The 17,960-nt window shown below is 40.2% G+C and overlaps 2 protein-coding genes across 2 annotated transcripts in view; both read right to left on the minus strand.

Moving 5' to 3' along the window:
- The window catches only part of mtnr1bb (melatonin receptor 1Bb), a 15,579-nt gene extending 11,287 nt beyond the window's left edge, over positions 1–4,292 (minus strand). The window contains exon 1 of the mRNA XM_020598665.1: positions 4,017–4,292. Within this exon, the coding sequence (XP_020454321.1) occupies positions 4,017–4,224 (208 nt within the window). The 5' untranslated portion in view covers positions 4,225–4,292. The remainder of the gene's footprint in view (positions 1–4,016) is intronic.
- A 7,203-nt stretch (positions 4,293–11,495) lies between these two features.
- The window catches only part of fat3b (FAT atypical cadherin 3b), a 55,643-nt gene continuing 49,178 nt past the window's right edge, over positions 11,496–17,960 (minus strand). The window contains 6 exon segments of the mRNA XM_020598450.1: positions 11,496–13,149; positions 14,112–14,174; positions 16,036–16,074; positions 16,261–16,320; positions 16,921–17,016; positions 17,360–17,615. Coding sequence (XP_020454106.1) covers positions 12,410–13,149; positions 14,112–14,174; positions 16,036–16,074; positions 16,261–16,320; positions 16,921–17,016; positions 17,360–17,615 — 1,254 coding nt within the window. The 3' untranslated portion in view covers positions 11,496–12,409.

Here is a 17,960-nt window from a genome sequence, read left to right on the forward strand (position 1 = left end):
CCGGGATTGAGGAGATCCTTGAATTATTCCTTCCACTGTCCGACAATGTCCCCAGCTCTTTTCATTTCTTTTTTAAATGTTGCTATGTCTTTCTCTACTTTAAAGCCTATGACCTTGTCATTTTTAACTTCTCCCTCTGTTACCTTGCTCCTCTCCTTTTAGCTGGTCAGGACTCCTACTGTTTCCTTTATCCTGTTGTCTGTGCTTCAACGTGCTACAGAAATCATGCTTTGCCCAAAAGATCCAGGATAGTGTCTAGGCATGGCTCAGGCAGAGGGAGACTCTGAGAGCACTTAAAGCTGCAGAAAAACTTCCCAGCAGTCAAGTCCAAGCTTCACCCTTCACTTCTGCCTATATGCATACTGAGTAAAAAAAAAAAAGCTTACTATAACCACTTGATGAAAGAATTATATGGCAAAACCTCAGCTCATACAAAACAAAACAAAACAAAAAACAACAGCTCTCCTCCAATGCATTATACATTAGTGACAACTCAGCTCCCCTGTAGATTCTACATGAAACTACATAATGTAACAAGACAGAATGGTTAATATTTGTCACAGTAGGGTGTATAATGGGGCATCAAATCAAATTTCATGGTTGATTCCAAATTTTTCAGTGTTAATTAAACTCATTAATTCAAATCAAACTATCAACAGAGCCCTGTGTCTAATCTCTTCCATTTTCATTCTGAGCTACATCTTAACACCTCTCTATTTCTATTCTGCCTGCTCTGTGATCTCTCCTTTTCCCTATCGCCCCTGTTACGCACATAAAACAGTTCCAGTTGGGTGGTTGGGTGGATGGTATGAGCCCGTCTTCAGCTGTTTGGTTTGGAGAACCTTTTAAAACTGTGCATCAGAAATCTGAGGAAGCTCCAGAGGATTTTAAAAAATCTGATTGATCTGACCGCCTATAAAGCTGGTTGATTCGTTGTTTTGATTTTAATGAATGAAAATCAAACGCACAATTGCCTCCATGGCAAAAAAAAAAAAAAAAAAAAAAAAAGTAATTAACAGGGGTGAATTTTTTATTTTATTTTTGGAGCTTCCAACTGGACTGACTGTGAATTGCAGTCAACAGACATCTTCATTTGAATGTACAGTACAAAACAAACTTCATCCATAGTCCACATCCATAGTTAATATTTCTAAAATGTGAACTATTTACAAATCCTGTCCATTCCGTTATAGCCACAGTCCAGGAAGAATCAAGCCAATTAAATATTTTGTCTGTTGCTGCTCTTTTGTTGCTCTGCCTCCAAAAGTGTTATTTTGGAGTCAAATCGGGGGACATACTTGGCCAGCTTACAGTTTTTGTTCTGAAAAAACAAAACAAAACAAAAAAACATGGGATCGTCATTGTGACAACTCTGGCCAGGTTCACACCAAACATGTCAGAACCAAAGCAAACTTTAATCTGCAATTTTGTGCCATTTTGTGAGTAACGATTCCTCCCTCCACCTTGGACACCGTCCATAGGGGCTGACATTGTGCTGTGTCACGTCACGCTGTCTGAAACACACATTTTCACAAATAATTCCTATGCTATGTGTGTCAGAAGCACCTACAGCCTGTTTGTCAATGCAAGGTTGCACAGTAAATTGTGCATGGAGTCATTGTTTGAGGATGGAAACTGTGTCCTTTATTATTGGTAGTACAGCTCTTCGTGCACCTTTTAACCACTGCTGCCACTGTGTTTTGACTTATATTTATATACACTACACTACAGTTATTATAAAATTATACAATTTTGAATAATTTAAACTTGGGTGATATTGCACAGAGGTGTCCTCAGCTTTGTTGTATGTATGTGGATGCATTTATCAGGATAGTAGGTAGGTGAGAATAAAGCTGGTGAGAATAAAGCTGAGTATGTCATAACTCATCGACCGTATCTGATGAAATTTTGCAGTCCAACAATTTGTTTACTATGTTCACTCTTCCAGAGCAGGAACTTATGCAAAGCTATGACAACTGTAGCGAGTAAGCATATGCTACCCTCTGCTCCTGCTGTGATGGTTTGTACTGTATATGGTTGTTAAGTCAGGTGTTTTCTCATCTAAACTATTGAGTGGGTTGTTTCAATCTACAGTAACCATTCTTCGAGTTTGCTGCTGAGTGGGCTGTTTGAGTTGCACCAGATGAACTTTAAGGGAAAAGTGCAGCATGTGAGTGGCAAAAAGAAACACAATGTAAGTTTTGATGATACTCTTCCTAGAATCATAGGCTATAGGAAACCTAGAAAGTTTAAAATTAGGGATAAGACATCCAAGAGCACCTTAAGAAATTTAGCAGGCAAATTTTATCAAAGCCATAAAATTATTATTTTTTTCATTATGCATTAGTCTTATCTGGTTTATTAGTTGCTCCCTATGGGGTAAACAGTAGAAAGGTGATTAAACCAGTTGTCCCTGTGCAGACAACTGTTCTTAAAATGTGGAAAAGACTAACAGGTGTACTATGTGTCCTAGAATGCAAAATGTAACTGTTGAGTCCTTTGGCAGCATCATGGTCCTAAAGCAGCAAAATATTAACATGATCCAAGACAAAATCGCTTTCTCTTAAATGTAAAAGAGGCACTTGACTCACGCTCCGTGGACTGATAAACTTCCCAAAGGGTAAATGTGATCACAGTACATTAGAGCATCATCTTATCTATTATAATGATTTCTATAGAATACCAGTCTGTGTTTGTGTGTGTTTAAGCTGGGACAAAAACAACCACCATCATCTGATTCTTATAAAATCATGATTAAAAGAATGTCTGTAGATTGCACTACAATGAACACTTGACATATTGTTCCTGCTATACAATTTAACATTATCTTTCTTTACTTTTTTGATTTCCACATAACCTTGGTGGAAGGTTATTCAGAGCTATGAGTAAGTGGAACCTTTTCTAAACTGTAGTTAAAAATATCATTCATGCTACTGTAGAGTGTCAGTCTTTCTCTGAAGACAGCGCTGCATTCAAACGCTCCAGTAAATTTGTATACAAAAAGTGTCAGTAGATTGTAATGGAGAGTGGCACAAGGTGGTAAACCACTTACACTAAAAAAGCTTTACATAATTTGGTAAAACGTTTCAAATGTGTTCATTTTCATCAGAAAGATGTTGAATAACAACCCAGGAGTATATTTTTACCTGCAGTGAGGATTCAGAGAAAGAGTGCTTTTGTGCTTTATGAATTGGCACTGTGCTTCACTATAACAGCAGGAGACCTCCTTAGTAATTTCACACATCCACATTGGTTCACCACACAAACATGCAACGCTGGAGCAGTCAGCTTTTCAAAAGGACTCACCTGTCCTTATGACCTAGCTCTTACACAGCAGGTGTGAATCAGACTTCCTTTGAATTTTACCAAAAAACAGTGTAAGACTAAAGAAAGAGAGGCAACACGTCAAGGTATCATTCAAGCTGTTACCAGCGTGTAATATTAATTCAACACACTATCACCTAATGGCAATTATACCCAAATCCCTGTTTAAGTCAGCACTGCGTCAGTCATCACTCATGTCAGTCATATGAGCAAGGTATAAAGTCTGTGGTGCTCTGGATAATATTATCAACTAGAAGCTTTGCGTTGTAAGCAAACTGACACAAGTTGAAACCTTAATCCAAGAGTAGACTTTCAGCTAATATGTGATGTGAGCTTAGTGTGGTTTTGTCACTGATGAGGTGAAGTGATGTTATGGGGCAAAGTGCACTCCAGGGTTAATAGGTCAAATGTTGGAATATCCACAAGCAATTTAGAGAGAGAAAGATGTGATGGGTAAAACAAACTAGATTTAACCACCAAAATCCCCCCCCCATTTCTCACACAGGCATATAGCTTATAGTCTACATTATTAGCCAAACCCCATAACACCATAGCAATGAGAAAAACTAGTAAAGGCACAGGCTTAAGTGCATGAAGACTTTTCCTTCTATTATGATCACTAATTATAGGTTAACAACCCTCTAAATAGGATAAAATTAAGCTATACCACTGAAAGGTACAGAAGATCTTACCAGAGTTCCTCAGCTTGCGGTTCCTAAACACCGATATGATCACCAGCAGATTCCCCAGCACATCCACCACCGTGGTGAAGATCAATACACCGGCCAGGACTGCTATGACCCAGGTCGGGCGGGCACTCCCAACTGTGGCCAGTGTGCGCTCCGGCTGTCCCAGCCGTGGTTCTGTCCGGTTCTTTATGAGTGTGAATGTGTCCGGCATCACTGGCCCACAGCCAAACGTTGCCTTCAAGTCCCAACTCCACTTTATGTCCTACAGGTACAGCCGGTACCGGTTTTCCCTAAATGAAACATGGGACGCACCTGGGTTCCTCCCTGAGTTACACAAGAGCGCACGTCCAGTCCGCTACTTAAAAGCGATATTAGTTATTTACTGTACTTGTTATTGTGCGCTGATTATATGCGACCTATTCAAAGTTACATGGACTCTTGGTTTTTATCTTTGCACAAGTGATCCATCCATGTGCCACCAAAAGCCCGAACACGCTGAGGTGCCACTGGTGAGGAAGTGATATTTTTTTTGTCATTTAAAAATATTTCAGTAAAGGCTGTCCAGACCACTCATATTTTACGTCTTCCTCCTCCGCAGGTGTTTCTGGCTTGCTGGTAGGCATGTCTAACTTCTGTCCGTCTGCGTGCGCTCAGGAGGAAAAAAAGGGCTCCTTTCCAAAATGTCAACCATTCTATCGTCGCGGGAATCGGGGAAAAAGCGGAGGAAGTGTCTTCTCTATCCATTTGTTGTGCCCTTACTTGAACGTTTGAACTACGACAACCGGCGCTGTGCGTGGCGAGGTGGCACTGTGAGAAGCCCCTCAGTCAAGCCCAGGGTTTGGAGAAACTCAGAATGAGGATGGACCGAGTCGGGGATACACGAACATTTATACCTTCCTACTTGGCTTTATGCTTTTCTTTTTTGCCTGTCTTCTTATTGTTTTTTTTTTGTTTGTTTTTTTTACTTTCTCACTTCCTACCACATCGAGGTGCGTGTGCCAGCAAAGATTTCTGTCATTCCCCCCAGCGACTCCAAGCGCGTCTTCCCAGAATCTTCCTTTGATCTCAGTGCAAAGCTCCGAGGTGCACACAGTGGTGGGTCGGCACTGCGCGTCTAATCAGCAACCTGTGACTTATGTAGAGCATGTGTGATTCATGTAGACAGAACTATTTGGAGGCACAGTAACTAACAAAATTCAGAAATGAATAAATATTCTCATTTACTGGGTTCATTACAGTGTACAGTGCAGTCAGAGCTGAAAATATAATCCCATTCATCCTTACCACGGATAACTGGTGGCAATGATGCTGTCCATCTCTCCATCAGATCCAGTGGTTTTATATGTCATCAATACTGTCAGTGCTAGTGGTGACACATTGAGGCCAGTGACATTCACTTGCTTAAATCTTTACTGGGTGAATGGCAGTAGTGGATGTCCTCAAGCATAGCAGCAGGAAGAGATTAGAGCAGGTTGATGTGTTCCACAAGCCTAATGTGATGACCAGGAGATAAACATTTCTGACTTTGAGGTCAGCCAGGCATGCAAATACACATACACATGGAAACTGAATTATTGAATAAATGCGGAACAATATCACACATGAAGCACTGACTGTAAACACAACACAAAACAAACCAGCCAGCTGAAAATGGCAAAGCCTTGATAATGCACCATTAACCACGATTCTGAATCCATAGCTATTGTGATTACAGTGAATGCCTCCTCTGAAGGACCCTTTGATAACCTTAAGCTTATGGAAATGAGAACAAAAATAGGACTGGAAATAAAAAGACAACTGTGGAGCCTTACTCTTTTTTATTGCATATAAGTAAAAATGGGCATCTAATAGAGTGTTGACCATTATAGCAGTTACTGTAAGGCAATGTCCATCCATTTTCTGCCACTAGGAGACCGGCCTCATAAAGGAAACTCCTTTCGGTCACTTGTATTTCGATTATATTCATTCGCTCACTACCCAAAGGTCATGACCATAGGTGAGGGTTGGAAAATATTGTAAACTGAAAGTATTGCCTTCATCACAACATGTCTGCATTAGACTACTGTGACACTGCACCAATCTGCCCGTCGACCTGGCATTGAAAGGCTTTTGACAACCTAACTTTTGAAAAAAAGCTGCAGATGATGTAGGCTGGAATGTTTTATTAAAAACTCACTGACGTAACTGACAATTGTCTACAGTGTCAAGAAAAATTAGCAATTTGAAATGTTCGTGATAGAAGTAATATCAGCAGGTGTAACAGCAAGAATGTGTTTTGCTGGATGTTTGTAGTCTCCGGTTGCCTTAGGTGTATTAAACAATGTCACATGCTCTATCACCTCTTACATTTGACTCATTAGATTGCAAAGGTTACTACCACAGGCATTTTACACTTGCACAATTCAACAAGGATCTAATAATAATTTTGGAGTTGCAGCAACTTCAGCAAATCTGCTTATTATGCTGCTGAGCACAAAACCCCCTGATGATCAAAGCGCTTATAGAGCAGACCTCCTTTTTTATCAAAGTCAGATCTTAGTAGCCTGAAGGGTAACAGCATACCAGTTCCTCAGATTTGAGACATGTAAGCTGAGCTCTGAGGCCCATGCAGCAGCTACATTTCTCAGCAAGCTATTTGATCCACCATTCTGTGTCACCTCTGTTTAAGGCAGCGTGTGTTTTCTTACAAGATCAGGACAATCTGGGAAGCGTCGTAATAAACTCCAGCAGCAGACTGAAGGCCCCTCTCACATCAGCAGAGCTCAAGCCAACACTTATGGAGGGTAAAATATCCAACAGTTGCACTTTGTAAAGTTAGCAGAAAGTAGCCTCAAGAAAATAAAGCTTTCACGCAAAGAAATGTCCCAAAGTATGAGAAAATGACATCAAAATAGCAGTAAGATCAGTGTATGAGGGGCAACTTCCCTTTCTCAAACATAACAGTGAGCACTGCTTTAGTAATCATCTCTTCGAACAGCAGGGGGGTGGGAGGTTATGGGATAGGGTTGGTACACAGCTCGACTCAGTCACATTCAGCTGAGGGCATTTCCCTGATGTGAAATCATATCGTCATACATGCATGTGAACCCTTCACACTTTATTTTACCATTCCTCGGTTGTCTTGTTTGAGCAGCGTATCCATACTGTCTTCTTATATTCCAAAGATTAAAGTATTTGTGCACAATGATCATGTGAGTGTTTATGTGCATGTATTACTGTGTGCCTGTGTATCTGTGTGCATGCAGCATGTGTGCCATCAGAGGCAGATGCTGGGCACATTGATTAGGTCTGGCTGGGTGTACTGTATAATCCTAGTGTTACAGAGAATGGTGTGGATTTATAATCACCCACACAGCTACCCCTCAATAAGCAGGACCTGCTGAATGGTAATTTCTCATACCTTTTTCACCTCTCATCTCTTGTCTTTCTTACCTGATCTACCCTTCATTCCCCTCCTCCTTCATATAACATTCTTTTATACATCTGTCCATCTCCTCCCTTTCCTGCTGTTTCCATCCAGATCTGGAAGAATGTCATTGTAAAAAAAAAAGATGTGAGCAGGAGGAGGAAAATTAGAGGTGTGGGTGTAGAAAGAGAATTTAAGTGGCTTAGCTGACTCTATGGTGCAAATGTCAGATGGTCCAATCAAAAGCCAGCAGAGCTAAAGGGACTTGCAGATCCTCATATGTTTCCTCTGATGCATGATGAATAAACACAACAGTCACTCTGTTTATTGCTCTCTCCGTCCCTCTTTTACTTCACATGCCCTCATATTTGCCTTTGGTTTGACCCTGTGGCTGTCATTAGGACAGCCAGCACGCTTGGAATCCATTAAACAAGCAGGATGGTCATCAAAAGTGTATGCCTGAGAGAGTTACTGGGACATGTTGCATAATACTTGTCAGAATAATTTAATAAGATATAAGTCTGGATGAATAATCTGCCTGTAGTTCTTCCCCTCCCTCCACAAAGCAGGTATGCAATACAGTGGTGTGTTGTTTACAATTTTGTTGTTGATTCTGAGTGACCCACACAATGACAGCAGGGGAATAAAACACAAATCAATGAGGTGATTAATGCTGATTAATAAAGTATCATTTTCTGTGTTGCAAGGACAGACAGGGGTAATAGAAGAAGCATGAACTGTGGTGTGATCTTGTTGAGCAAAATAAAGTGATTATTTTTAGGCTGTAAAATAATTAATCAAAGTTTTAGAATGCCTCCTGCAATGACAGGTTTCTTCAAAATGTATGTGCATTTTACATAGTAATGCAATATTTTTTTCTGGGCTGAGGAAAATAAAGATTCATCTCCCTGGAGTTCTGCCTTGGAGTCTTTTGTGGTTCAAATGATATCTACGCTTTTTTGTTATGAATACACAGCTACTGCTGCAGCAGCTGACAAATTCTAAAATGTGCACTTTGCAGATATTCATTTTAAATGATGTCATGGCAGGTTCCTGAAACCTTTATAAAAATTGTCAAGGTTGTTTTTTGTTTTCCCAAACCAAAGGCATGCATGCTGCCAGCTCATCTCAGTGCACGTCTACACAACACTTAAATATTATATGTTAAGGAGTAGGCAAGTACTTATTCTTGTGTCAAACAACTCTGCTGTCCTTTGTGCAGCACTACATCAAAGTTGAAACATTGAAAAGCATGCAGAGACAAACATCATATCTTTGCCACAACACGCACATAGACAAACACTTATTGTTATTAAGGGTTGCATGTGACAGAGAAAATACAATGCAAACACAATTAGAATAATGTCTGGTTACTACGGGAAAGTTTTGTGAGAAACAAGACAGACGGGCTGGTGGTGTTTAGAGGAGGCGGCCTATATGATAACAAGGACAAAGTTTGTGTGTCAGCTCCACAAGGGAAGAGGAAATAACCAAAAAGGTGCAAAGTGTAGACAAAGAGCACACTGACCATCATCTTTCACCAAACAGAAATTAATGACTGGTCACCTCTTAATCATATAGACAAAGTGATTAAGAAATGTCAACATACTTGCTGGTTGTAGACCTTGTAACATTCAGAAATTAAAGTTGCTTTAATCTGAATTATGTGCAGATGTGCATTTTCCATTAATCAAACACATAGTAAAGATGTGACATGTGGCTTTCATATCTCATGTGTGGCTGTACAAGACGAAACAAATGTGCGCATAGACAAAAAAGTACAAACTAATCACAAATTGCTGCTTTTAGTGATGTAAAATCTGCACAACTTGATTGTACTGGGTCATTATGGAACTAACCTCAAACTCACAGCAACAAAGCAGGTCACACAATTAGCTGGACACTGATTCAAGGCAGCAAAGGAAGCTCCTGCGGCAAACAAAAGGCCATAATGAGAAGATTATATCTGCTCAGCTGCTGACAGTGCATACAGTCAAAACAATTCAAGGCATGATCACAACACCCTTTTCAAATAATCTCAAATCATTTCAAAATACAATTTATTGTTTGATCATACAATTTATGCACAAGTGTCTTTGCAGGACTTCAGTGATTTTAAGTTCTGTTAAATGACAGATTCCTGTTGGCGGGAAAGAAAAACATGTAAAAGGTGTGACAAGACTGATTTGATAGGATTAAATACTTTATGGGGATTATTTATTTTATGTAGTTGGCATATCTCACCTGCTGCCGCACACCAAGTACACATTCTCCCTTGAGACAAATGCCATTTTCTTTCCAATAAAGTCTGAACCTGCTGGATTAATGTTTAATCTTCAAGTTCTTGTAATGTGCAGGCATTCAAATATCCACACTGGTACACAGACATGGTGCCTCAGCATGTCAGGGACCTGAAATAACTTTAGTCTGGAAGACTTGAAAGGTACTTAGCAAGATGATTCAACTGCAGTGGGTGGCAATAAAGTATTAAAACATGACAGCAAAGGTGTTGGACTTGTTAGCAGTATTCATACACAGTATTGAGGTTCTGGGTTTAAAACTTCAGCCTTTGGAAGATGCTACACCCTCTTGAGTTTGTACGTTATCATATGATCCCACTGGATTTCCAGACGTGCAGACCAGGTGAACTAGAAGCTGTACAGTCCTCACAAGAGTGAATGTTTGTCCATGTGTTAGTATGACCTGTCTGGGATGTTTCTTTGCCATGCAAGCAGGAACACGTTTCAGCAATCCACTTAGAGGGTCGACCTGAATAGGCACATATGAATAGGCCATGGATAGGTAATTTAATTGGTACAGTATGTGGCTTTTGGTGTTGGTTACAGCACTTTCAAAGAATTGGAACAAACATATTTTTCAATGACACCAGCAAAAACTATTCAGAATATAAAACAGCTTTCAATGACTTTTTGTCAGAATTCAGAGAAATCCACTTGAATCCTCTCACAGTGTGCACTTCACTTTTTTTGTCTTAGGTGCAATCTGTGTAAAAGGCCTTCACACTGTTACATGTTTATTAAAATATTGCCTGATGTGAATGATTTGCATTCACATTTAGTAGAACCTATACTCTCCTACAGGAGTCCAAAACAGTTTGCAGTGCATTGAGTAAGATGCTGCATAACTGTTTTTCTTTACACCACAAAGGGAACGCTTTGTCAGAGGCATTGTTTTCCCTTTCAAATCCAAGACAAGGAGTCATGTTTACCAGATGATACAATATATGGAATGTATGCAGTGAATGCAGGCTGGTGCAGCTGTCTCTATTACTAATTCTGACAGCAAACAGGCTTATTCCCAAGCCACAATTGTCCTGAGCTGTCATTATGAATACGTTAATCCCTAAATGCTCCTAGTTACCCACCACATGTTTGTTCTGCCTGTGTTTCAAGGTTGTTTAACATAGAGTTTAATTCCATTTGTTGTGTGTGAACTGAGAACACAGCGGCATTTACACTGTGTTATCGGTGAGGCAACCATGCTAAGTGTCTTGTGTGAGTGATTCTGTGCTCCACAGCTCCATTTATACATAATTCTTTAAGTATTTCAGCACATAAAAATCTAAAAATTCATATCAAATGTTAATCCCACCTGTACTGTAGTGCTGCTAAAATTCAGTGTTAGTAATACACCAATCAGCCATAACATTATGACCATAAAGAGGTGAAGTGAATAGCACTGATTATGTCATTACAGTGGCCCCTGTCAGTGTGTGGGGTATATTAGGCAGTAAGTGAACAGTCAGTCCTTGAAGTTGATGTGTTGGAAGCAGTCAAAATGGGAAAGCGTAAGAATCTGAGTGACTTTGACAAGGGCTGGGCTGTGGTGGCTGATGACTGGGTCAGAGCGTCTCCCAGAGTGCAGGTCTTGGTGGGTGTTCCTGGTCTGCAGTGGTTAGTACCTGCCAACAGTGTCTAAGGAAGGACACACAGTGAACCAGCAACATGGTCTTGGGCGCCCAAGGCTCACTGATGATGACGTTGACCTACTGTAGATTAAACTTTTAAACTTCATTCATCCTTTTCAAAATGTGACATTTTGTTAAAATGGTTGAAAGTGAAAAATACTGTACTGGTCTCTGTGAAGAGAAACATTCAGTAGCTATAGTGATGATAGTGGTCACACCTACTCTAGATTGGGGAGGCTGTTGAATGTGTCTAAAAAAGTTCTCTAACTTGTCCTCGTAACCACAGTTTTCACTCCTTTATCACATTTTTATCACTAAATGGTAGACCTACATGTATCTGTGCTCTTACAGACAGTTTAACTATGATAAACAGTGAATCTGTATATGTCCATACCAGTATGAGGTATGGACAATGAGAGGTCAAAACAGTTGACGAGCTGCATGAATAAAACAAATAAAATTAAATGAGTGAGATCCTGCAGATGAATCTGTTTTTGAAGAAGCTTATAAACAACCAAACAAATTAAGTATCATTATTAAATAAACAACTATATAATACTTAAATGAGGGGATTTAAGTGAATAGTTCTCTTTAAAACAACACCCAGCTTGTGTCAATAAAAACAAGAAATGCATAAGTGATTGCACGTGTCTGTGTAAATGTGTGACCCAGAAGAACAATGTGTAAAATGCACGACAACAGAACATACTGTATGGTACAGCACAGGGCATCATCTACAACATTTTGATTATAATAGTGATTCTATAAATAACAAATGTCATAGCATTGATTCACAACCAATCTTAAAAAACTCTCATGCAGCACAGGTGAAGGCGTGTGAAGATCAAGCCAGGGGATTGGTGGTGGATTAGAGTTTGCTTATAGCAGGATAATAATGTGGGATATTAAAAGTACATAGAGAAATATTCTCCTTTAAGTATTTTCAGGTGGTGGACCACTGGCGTAGTCTTGTAAATGCCAAGTATAATCAGAGAGGATCACTGCTGCTCTTTAGTACATAAAGTAATATTAAATCTATTTGCTTGAAACAGTCTTGTGTGCTCATTTAAATTCATCCCAGCCAGTTGCGGGCTCAGACCCAGTGGAGGCTCTGTTTATTTGTGTAGCTCTCCTGGTTCTGAGCGACACCAGGTTCAGTAGTCTCTCCAGCTCATCCCCAGAACCTCCCAAATTGCTGGAGCCAAGTCCTCCACGATCATCCTGTGATCCCCTCCATTCCCCCATCTGTAAGTCCCATGCCCTTAGGGGGGGCAGAAGTTGAGCTGGCTGCAAGTTGAGGCTTGGAGGGCTTGAGGGATATCCTTCGTAGGCTTGTCGGGTTGGGGGTAAAGTGTCATAAAGGCTATCTGTGTCTTCACTCTGTTCTGGGTCATGGCTACACTCTCGGTATTCCTCATAAACAGCAGCGGCACCGTCTTCACAGCTGTGTAACTGCTGAAGGTCTCTGTGGTCCTGGAGTGTTCCCAAGTTTCTGCTCCTGTTGCCTGTGTTCATTCCTTCCCCATCATGTCTTCTTGTTTCTTCGCTGTCCAGGATGCATTTCCTCTCCCACTCACCCGACTGATTCCTTTCCCACTGGAAAGTCCTCTTGCCAGTCTCCCATCCTTGCTGTTGGCCCCTGTCGCCACCATAGCCCTGCACTCTGTAGTCCAGCTGGAGAGAACACATGCTGCCTCCGCGTCTGATGTTCTGCTGGGTATCACCGAGGTTGCAATGGGATCCCAGCTCTGGTGGACTCAAACGTGATGGTGACAGCCAGCTTGAAGACTCGCAGTGGTATGCTGGAAAGAAAAGGACTAAGTTTTTGATAGTTTCAGTGACAAATATGTTTTTAATGGAACAACAAGCGGAATGCAGAGCTGAGTGAGAGCTAAGAAAGGGATTTGTATTAGGAGCCTGTGGCTTTACTCCCTGCAAAAACTAGTGCTACCAAAATCACAGAAGATATGGAGTTCTCATTTGAATATGTGTATTATGGTACAAACAGCTTTTCTGCATTAGTGGTAGAGGAGGAGTAATATCAGGTGAAATGTGACATCAATAAATCACTGACTCTAGAAACACAGTGTCATCATAATCTTATCAGTGGGAGGTAAATGAGGTAACACCACTGATGATCTGAAGATATTTACCCGTCACTACACATACCGTCAGTGTCCTTCATTTTTTACTCTTTATTTTGTCCTCTGCTTATAATCTCCTCCCTTTAGCTGCTTGACCTTTGTGTGTAGTGCATGTTTGAGTATGCATGTTTGTTCCTGATGAAGTGGGAGGCTTGTGAATGGCCTTGTCTCTACTTTTCCTATGCGCTTACATAGTTTAATTGCTCCATTTATCATTTACCGATGTGCATATAAAATCAGTAAATAAAAACGTTTTACATTTCAGTTACTGTTAAATGGACTGACGCAGAACTCCCCACTAATCCACTACTTCCTACAAACTACAGCATGCAGGTTGGATAATTCATAATTAGGTTAATGAGCCATGTGTGAAACAATATCATATTGATGTTGTGAGAGGAGCCAGAGGGGTCAGCGTCTGTGTGGGATGGAGAGCGTACCTTATTAGCAGAGCCAGCTTCTAGTATATAATGCATGACACACATATGTACAGGGACATCTAACAGCATCAACCAGAAGACATGTGGGTGTTCTTAGTGCACGCTATGCTGCTGAAATAAATCTGGTTGGAATATTATTAAACGATAGGGTTATGGGGGAAAATAAATGAATGATCTTACAATTCACTAGGTACTCTTTGATGAACTCTACACAAATGTCTTTGCTCTGCAGGTGGCGACTCACTGTCAGTAAAAACAAAACAAATATGTCACAAGACAGGAAGCTTTAGATGATGATAGATGTTTCTCATAGAGACAGATGAATGCAGAGAGACATGGTGAAATATGACAAGGAAGAAAACACTTGGTGACAGGAGAGAAAGGCTGACTTATGCATGTGGCAATAGCGATGTGTCAAGAGAAATTACAGATCCGTATTGCAGAATCTTTATTATAGATATTTTTTCTTGTTTGTGTATATATGGACATTGTCTGTCACCTTCCTTGATATGAGCACAAACATAGGAGAATTTAAATATATAATATAAAAATATTTTACAGTATATTACTGTAACATATCCAATTTCATTCCACATTTAATTCTCTCTAGTGCTTAATTAGCCTGGTGGTGACAGAAGCATAAACCGCCCTTTGACTATATAATAAAATGCTTTGTAGACCTAGTAAATTACATGCAACTGACAACAAACAGATTCCAATTAACATTGGTTTTATACTGTAGTATAAACAACTGCCAACACATGGCTCTTACTGCACTAATCCTTGTTTAGGCCAAACCATGCATTTATTAAGAGTTAAAAGTCAGTGTTCAGCCTGTGAAGAAGGTGTTTGAAGCCTCCTTCTCCTCTGTTATTCTGTGCAGATGTGAAGCTTGGCTCAAAGTGCTCCTAAAATCTAGTGGGACCCTCTCCATAGCCAGAGTCAAAGCTTTGCTTTGCTTGGAATAAGGGCCATGACACCCGGTTTGACTAAGCTAATAAATATCAGCATAATTCAAATGATCTTAATTAACAATATATACCCAGCAGGCATTTATTCTTTTGTTGCATTCTTGCCTGTGATCAGAGAATTGTTTTATTCATAGAACATCTTGAAATATTTTTTTAACTAATGTTTTTATGTGGTTAAAAAAAGCAGTTTTATACTGAAAATGTGTTGGAAGTAGGTTTCTTGATAGCAGTTTTTAAACTCAAGTCAATATCCAGTCCACTAATTCACTCCAAATCCTTGCAAATCCCAAGTCAAACCCATTATTTCCATTTAGCTTTCAACAGTTGGAAGCAATTAAATAGAACAAAAACTCTAAGATTCAATTGGGATCTTTTTCAGCTGTTAATTGATAAAAAGCACAAGTACCTGACAGTGAAATAAGTGTCTTATTTTGCACAGATGTTTCACAGCACTGTTAGAACGTGGGGTTCCATTTGATAACAAAGCTGAACACATGTAGTTTGCAAGCTTGTACAGTTTCTTTGTGGCCTTTTATCAAATTACTTATGGAAGATCCACACTGGCGCTGTGTTTTGGAGTCAGTCCTGATATTGATATGTGATTTCTGCTAACATAAACTATAATATTAATGGATATTCTTGATAAGAATCCATAGTTTGATTGTAGTCAAGACATGCACTGAGTGGGACATTTAAACTTTGTACTTTTCAACTGACACACACCTTTCCAATGTAAAATATCTTTGGTAAGCCGATATTACAACTTACATTGTCTTTTGGTCATGGTTTAGGATTATCGTTAATCACTACAGCTGGTATAATCTGCTGCTTTAGGCAACAAAATGTGACAATGATGAGAAGCCTGTTACTGTAATGTTTTGCTTTATGCTAGATTCAAAATGGAACCACCTATCAGAAACTAAGTTGGAAAAAAAACCGAGAGCCCACATTTAGATTCAAAGTCAGGGCAGAAAAAAAATAAACAGAACCGGGAAGATATGACAAAAAAATTCAGAGAAAATAATGAGAAGAATTCAAAAAGCTCGGTTTTGTGATCACAGCTTGAAGTGAAATGAAGCCAAAGGGGTGAAAAGTTAATGAGGCGCTTCTCAGGGGCTTTGTATCTCACTCACCAGGGCTGTTTCGTCGCTGCTCTTTGTCTATGTTTGACACTACAGAGGAACAAGCGAAAGTCAAACAAACAACCCAGAAACCAAAGGGGAACATTTGAAGCACAGCAAAGGCTTGGCTGCATTCAGTCCACTATATCTTAGTGCCACACCACAGAACAAACACTTTGGCTACAGACGATGGATGCAAAAGAGTTGGCGGAGTTCACGGACAATGGTCTTTCATACCTTCACTTTCAATATCATCAACAGCATCGTTGACTAGATGTATGACTGTCACTATGGAAGCTAGACAGAATACAGAACAAGAAAAGAAAAAAACAGTCAGTGCATTCATGAATAGGGTAAGGTTTCATGTGCTGGATGAGATGAGATGAAGAACGTACGGGACCATGTGTGCACACATGTGGTACGTGTGTATCCCCTAAAAAGTAGCAATAGAGGCATGACAGTTTCTTTGCAGCTACACTAATTACACAGAAGGCAAGGCATCTACATGGGTTCCTTATCTGAAATAGAACAGCCACACACATGATCATTAGGGTGATGTACTTCTGTGGTCTTTACCTGGAAAAGATCAATGGTATTGAGTTATACAATCCAAGAAAATGGTTTGCTGACTTTGGTGCAGGTGATGCATACATTCAGACTGTGCCCACATCCAGGGAATTTCAACTATAGCAGTGGTACCAAGCCTTTTTTACTTGGCTCCTAAATAAGAAGCAATGTCTACTTGAAGAGCTAATTTCCTTTCTCAGATTGTTTTTTCAGAATGACATTTAGAAACCTGATGTGGTAAAATTAGGTAAAATTAAAAGTTTTTCACATGGAAAATCCAGTGATTAAGGAATGAAAAATTCATTAGTCCTTTTAGCACTGGAGCCATACCATTGTCAAAGGACTCAGAAGTATAGGAACTGAGAGAGCGCTCCTCTGATGTGGAGTCTGACAGGCACGCCACCTCGTCCATCAGCTCCGACACATCTAGTCCACAAAAACACAAGCTCACATCAATGTAATCCACTCAGAAGTAAAGACAAATTAAACTGAAGGGCAAGTCATTATATAATTCATGGCTCCCAGGAAGTAAACGGTAAAACTAAAGTTAAAGGACTGAAAAATAAAAACATACTTCCTAATCACCTAACTATTTTCTTTAATGTGTGTAATCAAAAGGCATAGATCACTGTGAAATAAGCTCTGAGCTGAGATGATGGTAGAGTGAGTTCATGGCCTATATACTCTGTGCTATTTTGATCAGAGGTTAAACACTGTGCACATATGAGTGTATGTGTATGTATGTGCATGCACATGCTCCCAGTCTCACCCTGTGGATTATGATCTCTCTCTGTTCTCTCCAGCTCAAAAGCTCTCTGCCCCCATTCTTCTTCTCTCTCATCTCTCACTGCCTCCAGCCCTTCCTGCCTGGTTTCCTTACCCTCCCAGGACACTTTGTGAGCTGAACTACGTTCAGAGTGGCAGGCAGATGCTGCAGGAAGATTGGGTGCCACGCTGCACACTGCCACACCCCTTCTATTGACCACCCCTCGGAAATTAGACATTTCTGAGAGGAAACTGCTCAACTGTAAAAACAAAAGAAAACAGAAATGCACAAATATGCAAAAAAAGTAGTCTAGTAACAATAATAGTCTACAATTTATTAATGACAACTCCAGCGGGAGCAGCACAGTGGCGTAGAGGTTAACACTGCTGCCTCACAGTAAGAAGGTTCTAGATTTAAACCTGCAGGCTGACTGGAGTCTTTATGTGTGGCGTTTTTCATGGGGTTGCCTGTGTGGGTTTCCGCTTGCTACTGCGGTGTCCGCCAGCACACCAAAAACTGGCTGGTTAGTTCAACAGGTGACTGTAAATTGCCTGTAAGCAGGAAAGACTGTCTGTCTCTGTGTTTTCCCCTGTGTTAAGTGACC

This window comes from Monopterus albus, unplaced genomic scaffold, assembly GCF_001952655.1.
Source record: "Monopterus albus unplaced genomic scaffold, M_albus_1.0 scaffold38.1, whole genome shotgun sequence".
Classification (NCBI taxonomy): domain Eukaryota; kingdom Metazoa; phylum Chordata; class Actinopteri; order Synbranchiformes; family Synbranchidae; genus Monopterus; species Monopterus albus.